The 23,920-nt window shown below is 46.7% G+C and overlaps 1 protein-coding gene across 4 annotated transcripts in view; it reads right to left on the bottom strand.

The window, feature by feature from the left end:
• CAMTA1 (calmodulin binding transcription activator 1) overlaps positions 1-23,920 on the bottom strand; it is a 348,998-nt gene that overhangs the window by 239,572 nt on the left and 85,506 nt on the right. For all 4 annotated transcript variants that reach the window (XM_087879234.1, XM_087879233.1, XM_087879232.1 and 1 more), the window contains exon 3: positions 2,139-2,206. In XM_087879234.1, coding sequence (XP_087735360.1) covers positions 2,139-2,206 — 68 coding nt within the window. The remainder of the gene's footprint in view (positions 1-2,138; positions 2,207-23,920) is intronic.

The following is a 23,920-nucleotide window of genomic DNA, read 5'->3' as shown; positions in this document are numbered from 1 at the left end:
CACCGCTGGAAGTAGGAGATCGGGTGTGGTTGTCCACAAAACACCTCCCCACGGACCGGCCGGTGAGGAAACTGGCCCAACGCTTTATCGGTCCCTTCCCTATCGAGGCTGTCATCAATCCGGTGGCCTACCGGTTGACTCTACCCCGCTCCATGCGGCTCCACCCTGTTTTTCATCGGTCCCTCCTGGTCCCTGAGGCCCCCGCAAGCCATCTCCGCCGCCCGCCAACGCCTGCCCCCCCAGCCGCAGCCGACGAGGACGATGCCTCGACGTACGAGGTGGACAGTATCCGGGACTCCCGTTGGCTGAAGGGGCGCTTCCAATACCTCATTGCCTGGAAGGGGTACGGGCCCGAGGATTTCACCTGGGTGGATGCGTCTGCCGTTCAGGCCCCTGACCTGGTGCGGGCTTTCCACGAACAGTTCCCGTCCCGACCCCATCCCGACCGTCAGACCCGGGGGAAGGGCCCTGCGGTGGGGGATAGTGTTGTGGCCCCGCCCTCTGAGCCTGTCCCATCGGAGGAAGAAAGCTCCGAGCATGAGGAAGAGGAGTCAGCCAGGCCTCCCTCTCCAGGCCCCTCCCCTCTGGCATTGTTTCAAGTGCCGGCCGAGGGAGAAGAAACAGCTGCTTCAAATCAGAGTGATAATGACACCTCATTCCTGGACGCACGCCTCCGAAGACGTGATAAACGTTTGCAGCAGCTGGGGAGGCGTGCTAGGGATTAGAACTGAGTCACTGGACCACACCCCAGAGACCACACCCCAGAGACTATATAATAGAGGGTTGTGGCCAAGAATCTTTTGTGACGAACAAAAGTAAACCTTGAATAGTCACTGAAGCCTCATCCGGAACTGCTGGGAGGAATATTATTTCCTGTTTGGACTTTCTTGAACGTTCGTATCTTATCTGTCTGTTTGTGAAAATAAAGTCCCTTGGCAGACGGTGTGTCTATCGCTGCCAAGAGGAAGATAAGAACTGAGTGCGTTCCAAAGTGTTTCCTTAACCCTCGGCTGGCTGTGTGGTGTGTGTGTGGGGACGGGGACAGATCACCTCCCTTCCTTCTAGTTCCTCTCCTCCTCCCTCCTTCTCCTCCTCTCACATAACCTCACTCCCTCCTAGCACTGATGATGTAACCAAGCTGGGTCATGAAACGCCTGCAAGAAACCCACCCAGCTCAGAGAGCTCCAGGGACCCCACAGTCCTCCTCCTCCTCCCCCCACCTTATAAACCCCACTCCCTTCTAGCACTGATGATGTTCCCTAGTTGGGTCACAAAATGCCTGCAAGGAAACCACCCATCTCAGAGAGCACCAAAGACCCCCCTCTTCCACCTAAAACGACAAATATTCTCTTCTATTGGATACAACCTCCCCATGCTTCTTAAACCCCCCGGGAGTGGTAAAAAGGCACCTGAGATTGTGGGAGTTAAGCAATTCTGGGGAGAGAAACCCCAATTTCTCCTGAAGCTGTGGGTTGCAATGTTTCCCAAACCTGCCTTCCCTTGGAAAGTGGGGGCAGATGTCGGCAGCTGTCTCGCAAGGACGGAAGGAAGGGAGAAGATGCTGAGGGGGTCCACCAAGCAGATCTTCTCTGCAATGGAGTTACTTTTCACTCGGGGAGGAGAAGACCCTCCCCGCCGTTCGGAAGAAGGCCACAAGGGTGGAAACAAGAGACGCCCCATCCTTCAGCCCCCATCATCCATCCACCAACGCCGAGCCAAAATCAACCGTAGCCCTTTGGAGATGCCAGCCTCTTTGTCCACCCAACACATCAAGATTGCTTTCCAACACAATTGGCCACACCCACTCAGTTGGCCACACCCACCCAGTTGGCCACACCCACCCAGTTGGCCACGGCCGGCCGGCTCCCCAAGGTCAACCACAGCCGTGATGCGGCCCTCAATGAAGTTGAGTTTGATACCCCTGTTTTAAGTCAACGAAGGAGACCCCAGGCGTCAGGAGTTCCCGAGCATGGCCGGTTGGGTTGAGGGCAGGGGGGTTCCTCCTCCCCAGCCAGACCCATCCTTCCCAGCCCCCCCTCCCCTCCCCACCTCTCGCCCTCCCCCCTCGAAGGCACCAGCGTTGATGTAGCAAAGCTGGAGGACGGATGGAGAGAGAGAGAGAGGAGAGGAGTTCTTACCTGGTCTTAGGAGACGTTGTTAACCACTCTTCATGTTTTTCGAATGTTATTAGGTAGGCAGCGATTTCCTGGAAGAGAAGGAGAGAAGGGGGCATGGCTTAGAAGGTCTGTCAGGATGCAGAATGAGAAGAGTGGGGAGGTACCTTGGGAGGCCATCTAGTCTGACCCTCCTGCTCAAAGCAGGAGACTTTATACCATCCCTGGACAAATGGATGTCCAGTGTCTCCTTGAAAAGCTTCCTCCCGGCGATCGTCTTTCTCTCTTGTCCCAACGCAACCATCCCTCTGTTTGGGTCCACCCAAAATGATCTAAAGGGCTTCGGAGGTGAGTCAGTCTCAGGCCCACCAGTTGGTTCCTGCCCAAGCCCTTCCCCCACCCCCCACCCCCTCCGGGTCAGCTCCAGCGGTTGTTCCTTCCTTCTCTGGAGGAAAGTAAGACCCCCCCATCAACCACCCAACCATCCGTAAGCGACGTCTCCTTGGTTGAAGGACGGAGGGCAACATGGACCAGCGATAAACAAAACTTTGCAAGCACAAAAGAACTTACGAGACAGATTAATCAGAGCCAATTAATTAGAACAAGGTCCCTTCCAATTAGAGTTGGAAGGGACCTTGGAGGTCTTCTAGTCCAACCCCCTAGTCTAACCCCTCTGTCTGTCTGTCTGTCTATATCTATCTATCTATCTATCTATCTATCTATCTATCTATCTATCTATCTATCTAATGTCTGTCCATCCATCCATCCGTCTATCTGTCTGTCTCATCTAATCTATCTATCTATCTATATCTATCTATCTATCTATCTATCTATCTATCTATCTATCTATCTATCATCTATCTATCTATCTCTATCTATCCATCCATCCATCCATCCATCCATCCATCCATCCATCCATCTAATCTAACTATCCATCCATCCATCCATCCATCCATCCATCCATCCATCCATCCATCTGCCTATCTGTCTGTCTCATCTAATCTACCTACCTACCTATCTCAGAATCATAGAATCATAGGACTGGAAGGGACCTTGGAGGTCTTCTAGTCCAACCCCTTGCTCAAGCAGGGGACCCTCGACCATTCCAGACAAGTGGCTGTCCAGTCTCTTCTTCTTGAAGACCTCCAGTGATGGAGCAGCCCCAACTTCTGGAGGGAATCTGTTCCGCTGATTAATTGTTCTCATGGTCAAGAAATTCCTCCTTATTTCTAAGCTGCTTCTAGAAATGAGTTTCCATCCATTGCTTCCCGTCCTGTCCTCGCTGATTTGAAGGATAGGTGGACCTCCCCTAGTTGATCGACAGCTGCCCATCTTTAAAAGAGATCAGCACTTTTTAAAAATCCCCACGCATGCACAAAACGGCCAAACTGTGCAAAATGCAAAATTCTAACTACGTGCCCAACTTCCTTCCATAACGTCCCAGCAAAGTCTTGCCCACGTGCAATTTTAGTCCATCTAGTAAGTGAGTTGAAATGAAAAGCGATGCAGCTGCCAATCAGTTAAATGTTTATTTTTTCCCCCTGCAAAAAAAAATAAATAAATAAAATCTCATTTCAAACATTTTCACAAACAGCTTCCGAATCGGATCACCTGAACCGAACCTAAATTATAATCCAAAAAAAAGAGACGCAGACCAAGAGACACAAAAACAAAATTGAAATTGTAGGATTGTGCAGCGAACCCCCAATTTTTGCAGAAGGCTCTAAAGCCTCAGCCACTGGCTCCAGACGCCCCCGCAATGAGCTTCCTGGCTCTGGCCGGCATTTCCCGCTGTAACCAAGCCTGATTTTAATACCGCAAAGGGAGCTGTTGTATGGCCAGGCTTGTGTGTGGCAATCATGTTTTATTATGCTTTTACTGTAGGTGTTTGTGGGTTTTATTAATGTTCCCTTTCCAGCATTAGTTTCTTAAGGGACAAAATAAATTTGCTCTAGTTTGCCTTTGAGTGCATTACGGGATTGGAGGGATAGATAGATAGATAGATGGGTGGGTGGGTGGGTGGGTGGGAAGGAGGGAGGGAGAGAGGGAGGGAGGAAGGAGGGGAGGAAGAGAGGGAGGGAGGGAGGGTGTGAGCGAAGGAAAGAAGGAAGAAAAAAGAAAGAAAGAAAGAAAGAAAGAAAGAAAGAAAGAAAGAAAGAAAGAAAGAAAGAAGAAAGAAAGAAAGGAGAGGGAGGGAGGGAGGAAGGAAGGAAGGAAGAAAGAGGGAGGGAGGAAGGGAGGAAGGGAGGGTATGAGCGAAGAAAGAAAGAAAGAAAGAAAGAAAGAAGAGGAAGGAAGGAAGGAAGGAAGGAAGGAAGGAAGGAAGGAAGGAGGGGAGGAAGGAAGGGAGGGAGGGTGGGAGGGTGTGAGCGAAGGAAGGAAGGAAGGAAGGAAGGAAGAAAGAGGGAGGGAGGGAGGGAGGGAGGGAGGGAGGGAGGGAGGAAGGGAGGAAGGGAGGAAGGAAGGAAGGAAGGAAGGAAGGAAGGAAGAAAGAGGAGAGAGGGAGGATGGGAGGGAGGAAGAAAGAAAGAAGAAAGAAAGAAAGAAAGAAAGAAAGAGGAGGAGGAAGGAAGGAAGGAAGGAAGGAAGGAAGGAAGGAAGGAAGGAAGGAAGGAAGGAAGGAAGGAAGGAAGGAAGGAAGGAAGCTTGGCCTGTTTTTATCTCGATCCCGGTAGCAGAGGGGCTTCCTTCTTTCCTTCTTTCCTCCCTCCCTCCCTCCATCCTTCCTTTGACCTTCTGTCTCCCTCCCTCCCTTCTTGTCCTTCCTTCCTCTCTCTCTCTCTCTCTCCCTCCTTCTCTTTTTCTTCCTTCCTTCCTTCCTTCCTCCCTCCATCCCAAAATATGCAGGGCCTCCCATTTTGGGGGGGGGGTCCAGAGGAGGAGGCTGGGCTTTGAGGGAAGAGGGGCTTCCTCGGGAGAGCCCCCAACCCGAACCGGGAAGCGAGGCGAGGGGAGACCCCTGCAATTCCCCTCCAGCTGCTTCCGACATCTGCCAGGGCCTCCAATGCAATTATCCGATTCCCAAACGAGGCGGAGAAAAATCTCATTTCCGACCGCCCGGCTTTTTTTATAAGGCCGGTGGGTTGGCTCCTCTGAGCATGGACGGAGTGCCTTTCGCCTTTTACGAGAGGCGTGTGCGGATGTCGTATCCATGACTTCGCTTGGGCAGCCTGTTTACCTGGCAAACAAGCCTTCCCAAGCATCCCTTGTTGTGGCAGGGAATCCTATGTAGTCCTCGACTTACGACCGACACGGAGAGCCACTGTTCTGCGGCTACATCGCTAAGTGAGTTTGGCTCCATTTTACAACGGCATTTGTTTTAGATGGCATAGAGGGAATCCTCCACTTAGGACCATAATGGAGCCCGAAATTTCCGTTGCTAAGCAAGGCAGTCGTTAAGTGAGTCTCAACCCCTTCTGCGACCCCTTTTGAAAAGAAAAACAACCCCCCCCCCAAAAAAAAAACTGGCTTTAAACTCAGGAGTCACCTGATTCGCACAATATAAATCACTGACCGGAGCCCAGCGAATAAAATCCATATTAGGAATCTTAATTTCTCCTAAAATTTAAGGATTTCCATGAAGAGGAGAAAGAAGAAGAGAGAGAAAAAAAACCAGAAGAAGGAGAAAAATCAATTTTTTAAAGAGCCATTTAGAAAATTTGAACGCCAAACTGAGTAGCAGTTTTATAATCCCCGGCAGTCCTCGATTTACGACCGTCATGGAGACCAACGTTTCTGTTACTCAGTGAATTTTGCCCCATTTAAGTGAACGTCGTCCCATTTTACGACCTTCCTGGCCACTGCGACCATCATTTGCCGAGTACGGGTAGTTCTCAATTTACAACAGTCCATTTAGTGACCGTTTGAAGTTACAACGGCACTGAAAATGGTGACTTATGACCGTTTTTCACCCTTACGACCGTTGGGTCCCCGTGGTCACGTGATCCAAATTCAAACAACTGGGCAACTGACTCATACTTATGACCGTTGCTGTGTCCCAAGGTTGCTCACTTATCAACCGCAGCGATTCGCTTAACAACGGTGGCAGGAAAGGAGCAGAACTCACTTAACAGATGTCTCACAGAAATTTGGGGGCTCCATTGTGGTCGTACGTCGAGGACTGCCTGTGTCAGAGTTTGGATGACATGATCTCACAACCGGGTGACTCGCTGAACAACAGTTGTGATTCTCTTAATGACGGTTGCCAGGAAAGTCACCCCTGTCTCGCTGAACAACAGAAATTTAGGGGCTCCATTGTGGTCGTAACTCAAGGACTGCCTGCGTCTGAATTTTTATCACATGACTCATAACCGGGTGACTCGCTCAACAATGGCAGCAATTCGCTTAATGACGGTAGCCAGGAAAGTCACCCCTGTCTCGCTTAACAACAAAAAATTGGGGGCTCCATTATGGTCGTAACTCGAGGACTGTCTGCGTCTGAATTTTGATCACATGGTCTCACGACCGGGTGACTCGCTCAACAACAGCAGCGATTCGCTTACTGACGGTGGCCAGGAAAGTCACCCCTGCCTCGCTGAACGACAGAAATTTCGGGCCTCGATTATGGTCATAAGTCGAGGACTGCCTGCATTTTTTGCGGCAGGGAAGAAGCGAGGCTGTCTTTCTCCTTTATTGGGCCAGGAAGGAGAGAGAGGGGAGAGAAAAAAGGAGAATATTTGCCCTGCCGGAGATAACAAAGATGTCATTAAAATAATAATTAAAAGGCAAGAGCCATTAGGCTTTCCGGGATAATAAACCTCCTTTTGATGCCCGTTAAGTCTCTTAATGACCGACCGGCTGCCTGCCTGATTTGCAGGGTCAAATCAATGTCTTCCTTCCCCCCCCAAAAAAGAGAGAGGAAGGGGAGCGCCATCCATTAAAAACCCCTCCATTGTCGGCCTGCTCTTAGGAAGCTTATTGTGTGTCCTATCACACCGTTTGTCACTCCGCACAAAAGCTCGAATGGGGACGGCCAAGGTCAGCCCAGTTCGGATCTCACAGCAGCAGCTGGGGGGGGGGGGGATGGGGGGGAGAAGGAGAAAGGAAGGGAAGACACTCAAAATGGACTCCTTCCCCTCCCCTCCCCTCCCCTCCCCTCCCCACACAAATCTCCTTCCGGCCTGGGGAGAGTTGGGGGGGGGGGACGGGTCTCTCTTCCATGGCACCCCACTTGCTGCCTTTTTTAAAAAAATTTTGCCTTCCGGATTGCTTCCAGGGCGAAAAAGAGGAACGGCTGGGGTATGTGGTGGTGATCGTAGAACCTCCCTATGCAGGAGCAGTCTACCTGGGATGACCCGTGAATGGGAGGGATCTTCTCGCGGGCCTCTAGGAAGGCCTTTGCTGGTGTCTGTTCAATATTATTGGAGGCTTTAAACTAAGCAAAACTATCCATCCATCTATCTATCTATATCTATCTACTCTCTCTATCTGTGAATTATCTATGAACTCTATCATCTATCTATCTATCTATCTGTCATCTGTCAATTTATCCTATCTATCTATCTGTCTCTCTCTCTCTCTATCTATCTACTATCTATCTCTGTATCTGTCTATCTGACTTTCTGTCTCTATCTGTCATGTCTATCTATCATCTATCATCCATCCATCCATCCATCCATCCAACTGTCTGTCCATTTATCCATCCCCCCTCCTACCTGTCTTATCTATCTGTCTGTCTGTATCTATCTATCTATCATCTGTCCGTCCATCCATTCATCCATCCTTCTCTCTCTCCTATCTGTCTGTATTTATCTATCATCTATCCATCCATCCGTCTGTCCATCCATCCCTCTCTCGCTCCTGTCTGTCTGTCTATCTATCTATCTATCTGTCTGTCTGTATCTATCTATCATCCATCCATCCATCCATCCATCCGTCCATTCATCCATCTTTCTCTCTCTCCTATCTGTCTATATTTATCTATCATCTATCCATCCATCCGTCTGTCCATCCATCCCTCTCTCGCTCCTATCTGTCTGTCTGTCTATCTATCTATCTGTCTGTCTGTATCTATCTATCTATCATCCATCCATCCATCCATCCGTCCATTCATCCATCTTTCTCTCTCTCCTATCTGTCTGTATTTATCTATCATCTATCCATCCATCCGTCTGTCCATCCATCCCTCTCTCGCTCCTATCTGTCTGTCTGTCTATCTATCTATCTGTCTGTCTGTATCTATCTATCTATCATCCATCCATCCATCCATCCATCCGTCCATTCATCCATCTTTCTCTCTCTCCTATCTGTCTGTATTTATCTATCATCTATCCATCCATCCGTCTGTCCATCCATCCCTCTCTCGCTCCTATCTGTCTGTCTGTCTATCTATCTATCTGTCTGTCTGTATCTATCTATCTATCTATCATCCATCCATCCATCCATCCATCCGTCCATTCATCCATCCTTCTCTCTCTCCTATCTGTCTATATTTATCTATCATCTATCCATCCATCCGTCTGTCCATCCATCCCTCTCTCTCTCCTATCTGTCTGTCTGTCTATCTATCTATCTATCTGTCTGTCTGTATCTATCATCCATCCATCCATCGATCCGTCCGTCCATCCATCCATCTCTCTCTCTCTCCTGTCTGCCTGTCTGTCTATCTATCTGTCTGTCTGTCTGTATCTATCTATCTATCTATCATCCATCCATCCATCCATCCATCCGTCCATTCATCCATCCTTCTCTCTCTCCTATCTGTCTATATTTATCTATCATCTATCCATCCATCCGTCTGTCCATCCATCCCTCTCTCTCTCCTATCTGTCTGTCTGTCTATCTATCTATCTATCTATCTATCTATCTATCTATCTATCTATCTATCTATTTATCTATCTATCTATCATCCATCCATCGATCCGTCCGTCCGTCCATCCATCTCTCTCTCTCTCTCTCTCTCTCTCCTATCTGTCTGTCTGTCTGACTGACTGACTCTCTGTCTCTCTGTCTGTATCTATCTATCATCCGTCCGTCCATCCATCCATCCATCCATCCATCCATCCATCCATCCATCCACAAAACCTGTGGCATTCTGGGACTTGAAGTCCACTCATCTTAAAAGTGAAAACCCACTGAGACCCCACCCCCCTGGTCTAGACTGTTTCGTAGCAGAAAGTTTATCCCACAGGGCGGATTTAATTCCGGACTTCCTCATGAGCAGCGGTCATCTCCCGGTGGTCTCCCATCCCGTCTAGGAAGGAATCCCGAGGCTGGGCTTTTCACCCTCCGCCAAAGTCAGCCGCTTGCCGCCTCTCCTGGCCCGAAGCCCTGTTTTGCAGCCTAATTGGCCTTTTTCTCTCTCCCCTGTGAAGCTATTCTATTCTGACGCAAGAGCCGTTTGCCCTGCGGGTAAATACAGATGGTTGAGTTAACGCATTAAGGCTAATCTTGAAAATGCAGAATTTTGGCAGCCGGAAATTCCGATTCCGCCTGAGCCAAGTCATAATATTCTCATTCTGTGCTGCCAATCTTCTTCTTTCTTTTTTTTTTTTATTACTATTTCTTTCTCTCTTTTTTTTTGAACCAAATGGATCAACAATTTAATTCGGGAGGGGGGCATCTCTGTCCTTAAAAACAGTAACGCTGCCGAGATTTCGGCAAATTGCCAAGCGTCTGCATCTGTAATTTTATTTTTATTATTTTTTGGGTTTCAAAGTACAGAAAGGGTTTCTCCTGGGATGCCCGGGCAGTCCTCGAAGTACGACGGCAACCGGGCCCGAAAAATTCCAGCGAGATAGGTGGTTAAGCGAGTTTGGCCTCCCTTTACGACTTTCCTTGCTGCTGCTGTTGTTTAAGAATTGGTTTCCCCTCCCCTCTGTTGACATTGCTTATCAGGAGGTTGCAAAAGGGGACCCAGCGACCCGTCGTAAGCACGAATCAGTTGCCAAGCGCTCGAATTTTGATCTCGTGACCACGGTCGTAAGTGTGAAAAACGTGTCATGTCCCTTTTTTTTTTTGGTGCTATTTCCCTCCCGCCCCCCACAAGTGATAAATTGCTATCCGAGGTACTGAAACATCTTTAATGAGAATTTCTTTTATTACTGCCAGGCACCGAAACAAGGGGCTGGTCTAAATGACCTCTAGGATCCCCTCCGCCTCATGCGTTCCGTGCCAGCCCGTCCAGTGCCAGAAGCTGCCTCCTATTCTCAATGACATCAACCAATCCATCTGGAAAGCTTCTCCGTTCAGCTGTCAATCTCACCGCTTCGACCGCCTGCCAATCTTGCCCGTCCTTTCCCCACCCCACAACGCCCCCCTCCCTCAGCCCCCCTTGTGGCTGAATTCAAGGCGCACATAAATTAAAAGTACATTTAAAATGCTTTTTTTTTTGTTGTTCTAATGGAAGATGGAGGCACCGACTAATGTCCTAGCTAATTAGATGGAAAACATTTTTGTTTAAAAAAAAAATAAAATTATTATCAGCATCTAAAACCATCCCTAATTGAGTCGTTTAGGCGTGCCAGCAGGGGAGAAGGTGGGCACAAAACGGTGAAGGAAACAACCCCCCCCCCTTTCACACTGTGCAGGCTGGCCAGATGCACCAGGCCCCTCATTGCACGCCTCCAACTACGACGCTTTGCACTAGCAGGTGACACCGTCCTTCCAGCCGTGGGGGACGGCTCACCTGAGCCAGTGCACAGCGGCCAAAGGAAAGTTTGAGCTGCAAGGGGGAGCCTCTCCCCCAGCCCAGAGGGCCTGCCTGAGCTGCAAATTTGGAAAGGCAGGAAGAGGGGAACTCCCTGCTGGCCAATTAAGAAGGCTCCTGTATGGTATTGCTTATTTTATTATTTTATTATTTTATTATATTTTATTATATTTTATTATATTTTATTTTATTTTATTATTTTATTATTTTATTTTATTTTATTTTATTTGTTTAGTTTAGTTTAGTTTAGTTTAGTTTAGTTTAGTTTAGTTTAGTTTATTTTTCAATCTAGAATAGAATAGAGAATAAAATAGAATGGAAAATACAAGATAGCAATAGCAATAGTAATAGCACTTATATACCACTTCACAGTGCTTTGCAGCCCTCTCTAAGCAGTTTACAGAGCCCCCAACAATCTGGGTCCTCATAGGATAGGATAGGATAGGATAGGAAAGGATAGGATAGGATAGGATAGAAAATAGAGAAGAGGAGAGGAGAGGAGAGGAGAGGAGAGGAGAGGAGAGGAGAGGAGAGGAGAGGGGAAAGGAAGAGAAGAGAAGAGAAGAGAAGAGAAGAGAAGAGAAGAGAAGAGAAGAGAAGAGAAGAGAAGAGAAGAGAAAATATAGAATAGAATAGCATAGAATTTTATAGAATAGAAGATAGAATAGAATAGCATAGCATAGCATAGCATAGAATAGAATAATAGAAGAAAATAGAAGAAAATAGAATAGAATAAAAAATATAGCATAGTATAGCCCAGCATGGCATAGCATAGCATAGAATAGACTAGAATAATGGAAAATAGGAATAGAATAGAATAGAATAGAATAGAATAGAATAGAATAGAATAGAATAGAATAGAATAGAATAGAATAGAATAGAATAGAATAATAGAATAAAATAGAAGTATAGAATAAAAAATATAGCATAGCATAGCATAGAATAGAATAATGGAAAAAAGGAATAGAATTCTAATTCTAAATTTCCTGACAGTGAGCACAATTAACCAGTGGGACAGCTTGCCACCAGAAGTTGTGGGTGCTCCATCGCTGGAGGCTTTTAAGAAGAGAACGGTGGTCCAGAATGGTTGAGCGTCTCCTGCTTGAGCAAGGGGTCAGTCTAGAAGACCTCCGAGGCCCCTTCCCGCCCTAGGATTCTAGGTTCCACATTTGCGAGAGGCCAGCCTTCTCCTCTGTTCAAATCTAGATCAGCCTTCTATTTTTGGGTTGGAGGTCTGGCTGAGGTCTTTTCCGGGGACCCCGTAGAAGCTCCCAAATCCCCCTCGAGAGACCCTTTGAGGAAGCAGGTAAATTTCTCTCAAGGCGTTGATGATGGAGCCCCTCCGACCGGCCTTACATTTTCACACAGTAGGATGCTGTTGCCATTAATAACGGTGTCTTATTAAGCCTCTCGTAAAAGGCCTGCACTGCTAATTTAGCTGGGGAAGGAAAGAAGAAGAAGAAAAAAGAGAGCGAGAGAGAGAGAGAGAGAATTCCTCCGATCGGTTTCAATTAAACGAACATGATGCCTTCAAAGTGATACCTTAATGAGACACTCCAGAAATGACATTTTCGGAATCCAGAATCATCGGACGGGGAAGATGTTTTCTTGCAGCACCCCAGGGGAAATGAAATCCCTGGGGTGAAAGGGGGTTGGTTTTTTTTTGCCCCCCTAAATCAAAAGGGGAGGGGTTTTTTGGCAAGCAGAAAATGGGGTGGCTTCACAAGACCCCTTTATCTCTGTTAGCTCGTGACCGATTCTGATTTTCCTGCAGGATCTCCAGCTAAGGAGCCAGAATATACTAAAGGAGGCCAGTTGAATGGAAGTAAGAATAATGGGGTTGGAAGGGACCTTGGAGGTCTTCTAGTCCAGCCCTCATCTCCAAGGAGAAGATCTTATACCATTCTGGACAAATGGTTGTCCAGTCTCTTCTTAAAAACCTCCAGTAATGGGGCAACCACAACTCTGGATCCATCCATCATCCATCATCCATCCATCCATCCATCATCCATCATCCATCATCCATCATCCATCATCCATCCATGCATGCATGCATCCATCATCCATCATCCATCCATCCATCCTTCCATCATCCATCATCCATCATCCATCATCCATCATCCATCATCCATCATCCATCATCCATCCATCCTTCCATCATCCATCATCCATCCTTCCATCATCCATCATCCATCCTTCCATCATCCATCATCCATCCATCCATCCATCCATCCATCATCCATCATCTATCTATCTATCTATCTATCTATCTATCTATCTATCTATCTTTCTATCTATCACTGATGGAGTATCCACAACTTCTGGTGGCAAGCTTATTCCATCCAACCATCCATCATCCATTATCCATCCATCCATCCATCATCCATCATCCATCCATGCATGCATGCATCCATCATCCATCCATCCATCCATCCTTCCATCATCCATCATCCATCATCCATCATCCATCCATCCATCCATCATCCATCATCCATCATCCATCATCCATCCATCCATCCATCCATCATCCATCATCCATCCATCCATCCATCATCCATCATCTATCTATCTATCTATCTATCTATCTATCTATCTATCTATCTATCTATCACTGATGGAGTACCCACAACTTCTGGTGGCAAGCTTATTCCATCCAACCATCCATCTCTCTTTTCATGTACCTCATCTCTCTCAGAATCATAGACTCCTAGGGATGGATGGGACCTTGGAGGTCTTCTAGTCCAACCCCTTGCTCAGGCAGGAAGCCCTGTACCATTCCAGATAAGTGGCTGTCCAGTCTCTTTTTCTTGAAGACCTCCAGTGATGGGAGTACCCACAACTTCTAGTGGCAAGCTGTTCCTTGGGTTAATTGTTCACACTGTTGGGAAGTTTCTCCTTTAATTCCAGGTCGCTTCTCTCCTGGATTGGTTTCCATTCCATTGTTCCAGGTAGCCCTCCACTTACAACAAGTTCATTTAGTGACCGTTCGAGGTTATGACGGCAGTGAAAAAAGTGACTTGGGATGTTTTTCACACTTATGACTGCTGCAGCATCCCCTGAGTCACGCGATCACGATTCACACGCTTGGAAACTGACTCAAATTTACGACGGTCGCAGTGTCCTGTGGTCACACGATCCCCTTTTGCGACCTTCTTGACGGGCATAATCAATGGGGAAGCTGGATGCACTTAACAACTGTGTTCCTAACTTAACAACGGCAATGATTCGCTTAACAACCGCAGCCAGAAAGGTCGTAAAACAGGACTGTCTCTGCAAATCCCACTCCCTTCTAGCACTGATGATGTTACCTAGTTGGGTCATGAAATGTCTGCCAAAAAACCATCAAGCTCAGACAACAACAACAACTCCTCCTCCTCCTCCTCTTCCTCAACAGCTGTCTCACTTAGTGACAGAACTTTTAGGCTCCCTTTTGGTCGTAAGCCGAGGACTGCTTAATACATATTGCGGAGCTCTTAGGCTGCCTCTGGGAACGTATAGAGTCACACCGTCCTTTAGCTCACCCGTTATTGTCCTTTGCAGATATTGTGCGTGTTTTATCTTACAAAAACCCCACACCGGCCAAAAATATTAACAACTTTGCTGGAAGCTGCAACGACAATTAGCATTTTTTAGCCATAAAGTGTTTTTTTTTTTTTTTTAATTAAGGTACGTGCGTTGTTCTTTCTGCGGCCTAATGCTATTCCACGCTTAATTGGCTATATAGGATAGTGTATAAGCATAACTTTTATATGCACTGGGAAACTTTAAAAATAAAAAATAAAAACTTGCTTTATTGCGATAAGTCGCTTTATTGGAACCTGCAGGATCTCCGAAGTAGCTCTGGACACATGATTCCTTTTGGGGGATCCCACCAGAAACATACAGAATAGAATACGGAATAATAGAGAGGGAAGGGACCTTGGAGGTCTTCTAGTCCAACCCCCTGCTCGGGCAGGAGAGCCCGTAGATATTTCTGCATCCCAAAAGATATTTCCCTAAAGATATTTCCCTCTTCCAAAGATAAGCCATGTTTCACCGATAAAAGCGATCTCGCTCGGACCTTATTTAATTCAGTTTCCCGCGGATTGTGTTTGGGTCAGATAGAGAAAGGAGGGGGGGGGGGGAAATCAGATTTCTTCCTTCTTTTTTATCTATAATGAGACATCAGCAAAGGTTTCTGCCTTATCATCGCGCAAGGATCATTAAAAGGAAAATGTCCACTCCGATTGTTCTTTAGCCTTTGGAATAAAGTCCCACATTCCTCGGAGAAGTTGTCTTTTCAGCATGTTTTCATGGGGCAGGGGGGAGGCTAATTTTGAATGAGGTTTTTCTGGGGTCCCCCCCCCCGGCGTGCTCGCATAACGACACCGTTCAATGCAAAAAAAAAAAAAAAAACGATATAAATCTAGCTTAAGAGAGACTCTCGGCAGGAATTCATTTAAAACTGTAAATGTTAAGAGATTCAGCCTCTGATTTATAGGAAGGGAGAAATCTTTCTCTCTCTCTCTCTCTCTCTCTTTTTACCCAACCCCCCCCGCGCCCCCCCCCCATTTCAAACAGGGAATTGAAATGCTTTGTAAAAGGAAGATACGAATTAAATCACTGTCAAAAGGCCAGCAGGAACATTGCTGTAGGAAGGCATCCCCGAATACGAGCCGGTTTGTCTCCAGCACAGAACCGAGAAGTACATTTCCCAACAGTGGCAGCTTTGAGATGGGTGGACTTCAACTCCCAGAATCCCCCAACTAGTGTACTTCAAGATGGCTGGACTTCAGTTCCCAGAATCCACCAGTCACAATGCTTCGAGATGGCTGGATTTCAATTCCCAGAATCCAGCCAGCATGGTATTAATAGGGATGGACTTCAACTCCCAGAATCCCCCAGCCCGGCATACTTGGAAATGGGTGGACTTCAACTCCCAGAATCCCCCAGCCTACATGATTCGAGATGGGTGGACTTCAACTCCCAGAATCCCTAAGTGGGACGTACGTTGAGTGAGTTTTCAATTATAAAAAAAGTTATACAATTTTTCTTGCCACAGTTGTGAAGTGACCCACTGCAGTGGTTAAGTCATCCTATTCTGTCCCAGAGTAATAGAATTCTAGGAAGGGAGGGAGGGAGGGAGGGAGGGAGGGGAGGGAGGGAGGGAGGAAGAAAGGAAGGAAGGAAGGAAGGAAGGAAGGAAGGAAGGAAGGAAGGAAGGGATAGATAGATAGATAGATAGATAGATAGATAGATAGATAGATAGATAGATAAATATGGAGAGAGGGAGGGAGGGAGGAGGGAGGGACTGATAATAGGTGATAGATAGATAGATAGATAGATAGATAGATAGATAGATATGGAGAGAGGGAGGGAGGGAGGAGGGAGGGACTGATAATAGATAGATAGATAGATAGATAGATAGATAGATAGATAGATATGGAGAGAGGGAGGGAGGGAGGAGGGAGGGACTGATAATAGGTAGGTAGATAGATAGATAGATAGATAGATAGATAGATAGATAGATAGATAGATAGATAGATATGGAGAGAGGGAGGGAGGGAGGAGGGAGGGACTGATAATAGATAGATAGATAGATAGATAGATAGATAGATAGATAGATAGATAGATAGATATGGAGAGAGGGAGGGAGGGAGGAGGGAGGGACTGATAATAGATAGATAGATAGATAGATAGATAGATAGATAGATAGATAGATAGATATGGAGAGAGGGAGGGAGGGAGGAGGGAGGGACTGATAATAGATAGATAGATAGATAGATAGATAGATAGATAGATAGATAGATATGGAGAGAGGGAGGGAGGGAGGAGGGAGGGACTGATAATAGATAGATAGATAGATAGATAGATAGATAGATAGATAGATAGATAGATAGATAGATAGATATGGAGAGAGGGAGGGAGGGAGGAGGGAGGGACTGATAATAGGTAGATAGATAGATAGATAGATAGATAGATAGATAGATAGATAGATAGATAGATAGATAGATATGGAGAGAGGGAGGGAGGGAGGAGGGAGGGACTGATAATAGATAGATAGATAGATAGATAGATAGATAGATAGATAGATAGATAGAGGGATGAGATTGAGAAAAAGAGAGAGAGGATCGTGGAAGGAAGCATGATAGATGCATAGATAGACAGACCAACCAGTAAGATTGAGAGTGATAGCATACCTAGGTTATACAGGAGAGAAGAGATGGACTGATGGATAGATAGATAGAAACGAGAGAGAGAGAGAATCTCTTCTCAGGCTCTTAAGGCTCCCCTGCTCCGCTCTAAGCAGACAGCTGCATATCCCCCCCCCCTTAATTCAGCCAGGGGCTGACCCTCCCCTCCATATTTCCACCCCTTTCCCTCTGAGCCCCCCTCCCCCCCAGGGCCCCGGTCAAGGGATTCCAGCTGCAGGGAAAGGCCCCCAGCTTGGCTTCCTCCTCCCTTCCCCGGGTCAAGCCAGTTCTCGTGGGTCGGCCTGGGCTCCCCCCTCCCCCACCCCCACTGCAGCTTCGCGGCTCATTATGCTCTTTTACAATTTCACGCAGGACATAAAAGTTGGGAGAGATTTGCGTCAGAAGCCAGCTCCGAATCTCCAACCGAGCCCCTATTATTAATTCATCGCCGTGGGTTCTCCGGAGAGGGAGAGGGAGAGGAACACGCTCGGCTTCTCCGCCAAACGAAAGTTGGCCGAGCAGGAGAGGACTTCAACCCGCCTTCTCTAAAGGGGCTCTGACCCACAACCGGTCTCCTTCACACAAGACGCTGAACCCGAGTCTTGAATTAAAACGCCTTTTCCGGGGTTTGTGGGCAGCATCGGACGGGCCCTATAGTAATTTGGAGGTCTTCTAGTCCAACCCCCTGCTCAAATAGGAGACCGGCCTATATCATTTGAATCAATCAATCAATCAATCAATTAGAATAGTGCTGGAAGGGACCTTGGAGGTCTTCTAGTCCAACCCCTAGTTCATATCAATCAATCAATCAATCAATTAATCAATCAGAATAGAGCTGGAAGGGACCTTGGAGGTCTTCTAGTCCAACCCCTAGTTCATATCAATCAATCAATCAATTAATCAATCAATTAGAATAGTGCTGGAAGGGACCTTGGAGGTCTTCTAGTCCAACCCCTAGTTCATATCAATCAATCAATCAATTAATCAATCAATTAGAATAGTGCTGGAAGGGACCTTGGAGGTCTTCTAGTCCAACCCCTAGTTCATATCAATCAATCAATCAATTAATCAATCAATTAGAATAGTGCTGGAAGGGACCTTGGAGGTCTTCTAGTCCAACCCCTAGTTCATATCAATCAATCAATCAATTAATCAATCAATTAGAATAGTGCTGGAAGGGACCTTGGAGGTCTTCTAGTCCAACCCCTAGTTCATATCAATCAATCAATCAATTAATCAATCAATCAGAATAGAGCTGGAAGGGACCTTGGAGGTCTTCTAGTCCAACCCCCTTTTCAAGTAGGAAATTCTAGACCATTTCAATCAATCTATCTACAGTATCTATCCATCTGTCCATCTATCTATCTATCTATCTATCTATCTATCTATCTATCTATCTATCTATCTATCTATCGGAATAGAGCTGGAAGGGACCTCAGAGGTCTTCTAGTCCAACCCCCTGTTCAAGTAGGAAATTCTAGACCATTTCAATCAACCTATCTACAGTATCTATCCATCTGTCCATCTATCTATCTATCTATCTATCTATCTATCTATCTATCTATCTATCTATCTATCTATCGGAATAGAGCTGGAAGGGACCTCAGAGGTCTTCTAGTCCAACCCCCTGCTCAAGCAGGAGACCCTGCATCATCCTGGAGAAATGGTGGTCCAGTCCACGTTTGAATATCTCCAGAGATAGAGCACCCACTACTTCTCAAGGCCATCTGTTTCAGCCATCCCTCCATCCCTCCCTCCATCTCTCTGTCATTTACCTTATCTATCTGGGGGGGGGAGGGAAGAGAGGGGGGGGCTCTGTAATTTAAATGACGTTGTTGTCCCTGTGCCAGGAACGCAGCTGGGGGAGGGGGGGGCAGACCATGCCTGCTTCATGCTTTCGACAGTCACATCACATCCTCCCGTGTGCAAAGGAACAGTTTAGCAAGGTTAAGCATTGGATAAACGAGTGAGATATTCCCACGCCCTTCCAGGGTTGCCTTTGATTATTGCGGGGGAGGGGGGTTGGGGATGGAGGGGGAGCCACGCACAACATCTGCCCACTGGGGCTCTTGCCACGTTTGCAGGTCCTTCCCCCCCACCAAGGCAAGGAACCTCTCCAGATCAGCTGATGTGCTCCAGTTCAGCAGGGGGTTTGCCTGTTTCAAGGGGTTCATTTCTCACTGTCACAGCTTAGATGCCAAAGGAATTCATCATTTGGAAAGAAAGGGGAAAAGGGAAGGAAGAGAGAAGGGGAGGAAAGGAAAGGAAGAGAAAGGAAAGGAAGAGAGCAAAGAAGGAAAGGGAAGGAAAGAGGGAGGGAGGGAGGGGGGAAGGGAAGGAAGGGAAGAGGGAGCAGGAAAGGAAAGGAGAGGAAGGGAAGGGAAGGGAAAGAAAGGAAAGGAAAGGAAAGGAAGAGGGAGGGGGAAAGAAAGGAAAGGAAAGGAAAGGAAAGGAAAGGAAAGGAAAGGAAAGGAGAAAGAGGGAAAGGAAAGGAAAGGAAAGGAAAGGAAAGGAAAGGAAAGGAAAGGAAAGGAAAGGAAAGGAAAGGAAAGGAAAGGAGAGAAGGAAAGGGAACGACCATGGGAATGCTGCAATGGTCCTAACTGTGAAAAACGGTCCTAAGTCATTTTTTCGGTGCCGCTGTAACTTCAAACAGTCACTAAACCTACTGTTGTAAGTCGAGGACCGATTGTATGTGGGTTTAATTTTTTCCCCCAAAGGCTACTGGGAGATTCTCTTCCTAATGAATAGATCTGGAAGTCACCGGGAGCGGAACTAAAGCTAAAATAAACGAACGTGGCGGTGCTTCTCCGTTATTTATATTTGCTCTAATTGGAAAAGTTGGTGGGGGGAAATGACTTTTATGACAGTGTTTGGGATCTACGTGCATTTTATTACCGGAGCTTAAGCCGCCATTGTTTCTCCTCGGGGGATAATAATCGAGCCACTGACAGCTGGATTTCAGATCGTCTCAGCAAAACAAATATATTAATAATATTCCTGCTTTCTCCAACGGAGGAAGCCACAATTCCCGAGGTATCCCTCTTAAGCAGGCCTTGTAAGAACTCTGCAGAGGGAGGCCCTTAGACAGAAATGCCAATTTTTTCCTCAACTCTGGGTGGTTTTTTTTCTTCTTTCTTTCTTTCTCTTCTTCTTCTTCTTTTTTTTTTTGAAGGTACGTGTTAAAATAGTATTTTGAAAGGTATAAAGATAGCGCAGTATTTCTCAAAAGTGTTCCCAATTTTCTCCTTGTATGCATCTCACCGTAGTTGAACTTTTAAATCTCTTGGGAAGGCGAGAAGGCAAGGAGAAGTGGGAAGAGATAGGGAAAGGAGAAGGATGAAGAGAAGGAAAACAGGAAGGTATGGAGGGAGGGAGGGAGGGAGGGAGGAGGAGGAGGAGGAGGAGGAGGAGGAGGAGGAGATAAGATAGATGGTAGATGGATGGATGGATGGATGGATGGATAAGATGGATAGATAGATAGATAGATAGATAGATAGATAGATAGATAGATAGATAGATAGATAATAGATAGGATAGATAGATAGATAGATAGATAGATAGATAGATAGATAGATAGATAGATAGATAGATAGATAGATAGATAGATGAGATAAGATAGATAGAGAGAGAGAGATGGATGGATGGATGGATGGATGGATGAAAATGGAGATCTTTGAAGAAGAGACTGGACAGCCACTTGTGAGAAATAGTATAGTTCTTCCGCTTGAGCAGAGGGTTGGACTGGATGATCTCCAAGGTTCCTTCCAACCTTGTTACTCTATGTTCTACATCCAGCCTTTTTCTAGCAGTTTCTTCAGTCTCCTCCGATACCGAACATGGAAAAGGAAGGAAAGAGACGGGGATAGAAGTGTGTTTTGAGCTTTGTAGGATGGAAAAACTCAGCCAAACTTCCATGTATAATCCAACCTAATTTGTTTCTCCCTTAATTCACTAAGTGCCACTTTGGCCATCAAAAACTGCCACGATCTTCATCTCCTAGAAGGTAAAGGTAAAGGTTCCCCTGGCACATATGTGCCAGTCGTTCCTGACTCTAGGGGGCGCTGCTCATCTCCGTTTCAAAGCCGAAGAGGCAGCGCTGTCCGAAGACGTCTCCGTGGTCATGTGGCCGGCATGACTCAACGCCAAAGGCGCATGGAACGCTGTTTCCTTCCCACCAAAGGTGGTCCCTATTTTTCTACTTGCATTTTTTACGGGCTTTCGAACTGCTAGGTTGGCAGAAGCTGGGACAAGGAACGGGAGCTCACCCCGTTACGCGGCACCAGGGATTCGAACCGCTGAACTGCCGACCTTTCGATCGACAAGCTCAGCGTCCTATCCACTGAGCCACCACATCCCCTTCATCTCCTAGAAAGGAGACGGCTATTTTTAAAAGAAATCTGCTTATTTCCAAGATTATGTAACTTTCTATCTTGGGGTGAGGGGGAACCTGAATGCCCAGGCCAGGACGAATAGAGAAATTCTCTAAAAGTTTGATAGAAATGATATATAATTAGTTTTATCGTTTGGGGCTGGAAGCTGAACTTCAAAAAAAAGGGGCCAAAGAATTCATGCTGACCACAGCTGTCTTGGGTTTATCGAAGAAACAAAAGGGAATTTTAATTTCTTTTTATACCTCCAGTGTATGGAGGGGGGGGGGAATAGATTTGAAGGAAATTAAATGCCTCCATCTGAAAATTCGAGGAACGACGCAATCATGGGGGGGTCTTGATTCTGGCAGCCTGCCGTCTTTGGCCTGGTCAAGAAGCTTCCAGATGTCTTGCAAACATCTGGCGCAGGAGAATGGCTCCGGGTGGATTTGGACGGTCCACAGCAAAACGGTTTTACTCCCACGTCCGGTCATCTTGGTGGAGCATTCGGGGTAGGGATGGCTGACTAATGTCCTTTCTGGAAGGACTTTGCTGGAGGAGGGGGGTTGGAGAGTCCAGGGAAAAGGAGGAGTGGGGGAGACCGGAGGGCAATGAGCCAAGATTTGAGGGGCTGCCCCCCCCAAAGAAGAGGAGGTCCACCTATTCTCCCTTCCTTCCTTCCATCCATCCTTCTTTCCTGCTTTCTTCTTCCTTCCTACTTCCCATCTCCTTCCTTCCTCCCTCCCTCCCTTCTCTCCTCATTCTGCTTCCTTCCTCTCTTCCTCCCATCTCCTTCCTTCTTTCCTCCCTTCTTTATTTCTTTCTTGCTTTCTCCTTCCATCCTTTCTTCCTTTACTTCCATCCATCTCCTTTCATCCTCCCTCCCTTCTCTCCTGCTTTCTCCTTCCTTCCTCTCTTCCTCCCATCTCCTTCATTCGTTCGTTCGTTCCTTCCCCCCTTCTTTCTTTCTTTATCCTTCCATCCTTCCTTCCTTTTCCTTCTATCCATCCTTCTTTCCTGCTTTCTTTTTCCTTCCCCCCTTCCCTTCTCTCCTTTCTCCTTCCTTCCTCCCTCCCTCCCTTCCTTCTCTCCTGCTTTCTCCTTTCTTCCTTCTTCCCATCTCCTTCCTCTCTCCCTTCTCTCCTCCTTCCTTCCTTCCTCCCATCTTCCATCCTCCCTTCCTTCTGTCCTGCTTTTTCCTTCCTCCCTTCTTCTCATCTCCTCCCTCCCTCCCTCCATCTCCTTCCTTCTTCCCTCCCTCCCTCCCATCTCCTTCCTTCCTTCCTTCCTTCCTTTCTCCCTCCCTCCCTCCTTCCCTCATTTCATAGAGTAAATTAGCTATCCTAAATAAATATTTTATAATATGCAGTAGAGAAGAGGATACTTATTAAAGCCCAAACTACTGATCTAATTAAAGTGTTCCAAAATAATGGTGTCATTTCCCAACCTTGAACACCATTCAGAATAAATAACAGAATAACAACATAGAAATAGAAAACAACCCTTTCCCTCCTATATGAGGGAGGGAGGGAGAAAAGGAAGGAAGGAGGGAGGGAAGGAGGGAAGGAAGGAAGGAGAGAAGGAAGTAAGATGGTAGGGAGTGAAGGAAAGAAAGGAAGGAAGGAAGGAGGGAGGGAGGAAAGGAAGGGTAGGGAGGGAGGAAAGGAAGGAAGGAAGGAGGGAGGGAGGGAGGGAGGAAAGGAAGGAGGGAGGAAAGGAAGGAAGGAGGGAGGGAGGAAAGGAAGGAAGGAGGGAGGAAGGGAGGGAGGGAGGCAGGGAGGGAGGAAGGAAGGAAGGAAGGAAGGAAGGAAGGAAGGAAGGAAGGAAGGAAGGAGAAACAGGAGGAGGAGGAGAAAGGTGGAGAAGGAAAAGAAGGAGAAGGAGAGAGAAGGAATGGTGGAGAAGGAGAAAGGAAAGGAGGAGAAGGAGAAAGAGAAGGAGTGACGGAGAAGGAGATAATGAAATCTCCGCCTAGGTGAAGAGCCTCAAATAAATACATTTCTAATCCTTCAAGACCGTTTGTTGATTTAATTATAAATTGCCTTGGGATAATATCTGGGTTAAAAAGCTGGTGTAATTAGAACCAGTCCACCATTTCTGACAGGGAGGCCTCCCAATACAAACCCCTTCTATTTATTTATTTAAGCAAGGGAAAAAATTTCAATTTTCAAGGTGAGCGCAGAGTCGATAAGTGGGAAGTCGTTGCAGAATGGATTCCTGTCACCCCAAACGTCAAGACAGCATTCCAAATTCCTGCAACTGCAGTTTTATTATTTTATATTTTATTTTATTTTATTTTATTCTGCTCCAACCCCACACCGGCTTTAAATGTCTGGTTTCTCCAGCCTGGAAGATTTACGAAATTTACAGAGATTTTTGTTCAATGCTTTGCAAGAGAGCTGCAAACCGATCGGAAATGGAACTTCCTTTCTTTCAAATATTTTAAATATTTGAGGGGCTGCCCCCAAAGAAGAGGGGGGGGTCCACCTGTTCTCCAAAAGCCCCTTGATGGGCAGGAGAATCAGCAACGGATGGAAACTAATCAGGGAGAGAAGCAACCTGGAATTAAGGAGAAATTTCCTGACAGCGAGGACAATGAACCAGCGGAACGGCTCG

This window comes from Pantherophis guttatus, chromosome 15 (genome assembly GCF_059756535.1).
Source record: "Pantherophis guttatus breed Tessera chromosome 15, ASM5975653v1, whole genome shotgun sequence".
Taxonomy (NCBI): Eukaryota; Metazoa; Chordata; class Lepidosauria; order Squamata; family Colubridae; genus Pantherophis; species Pantherophis guttatus.
This window is presented reverse-complemented; position numbering and strand designations above follow the sequence as displayed.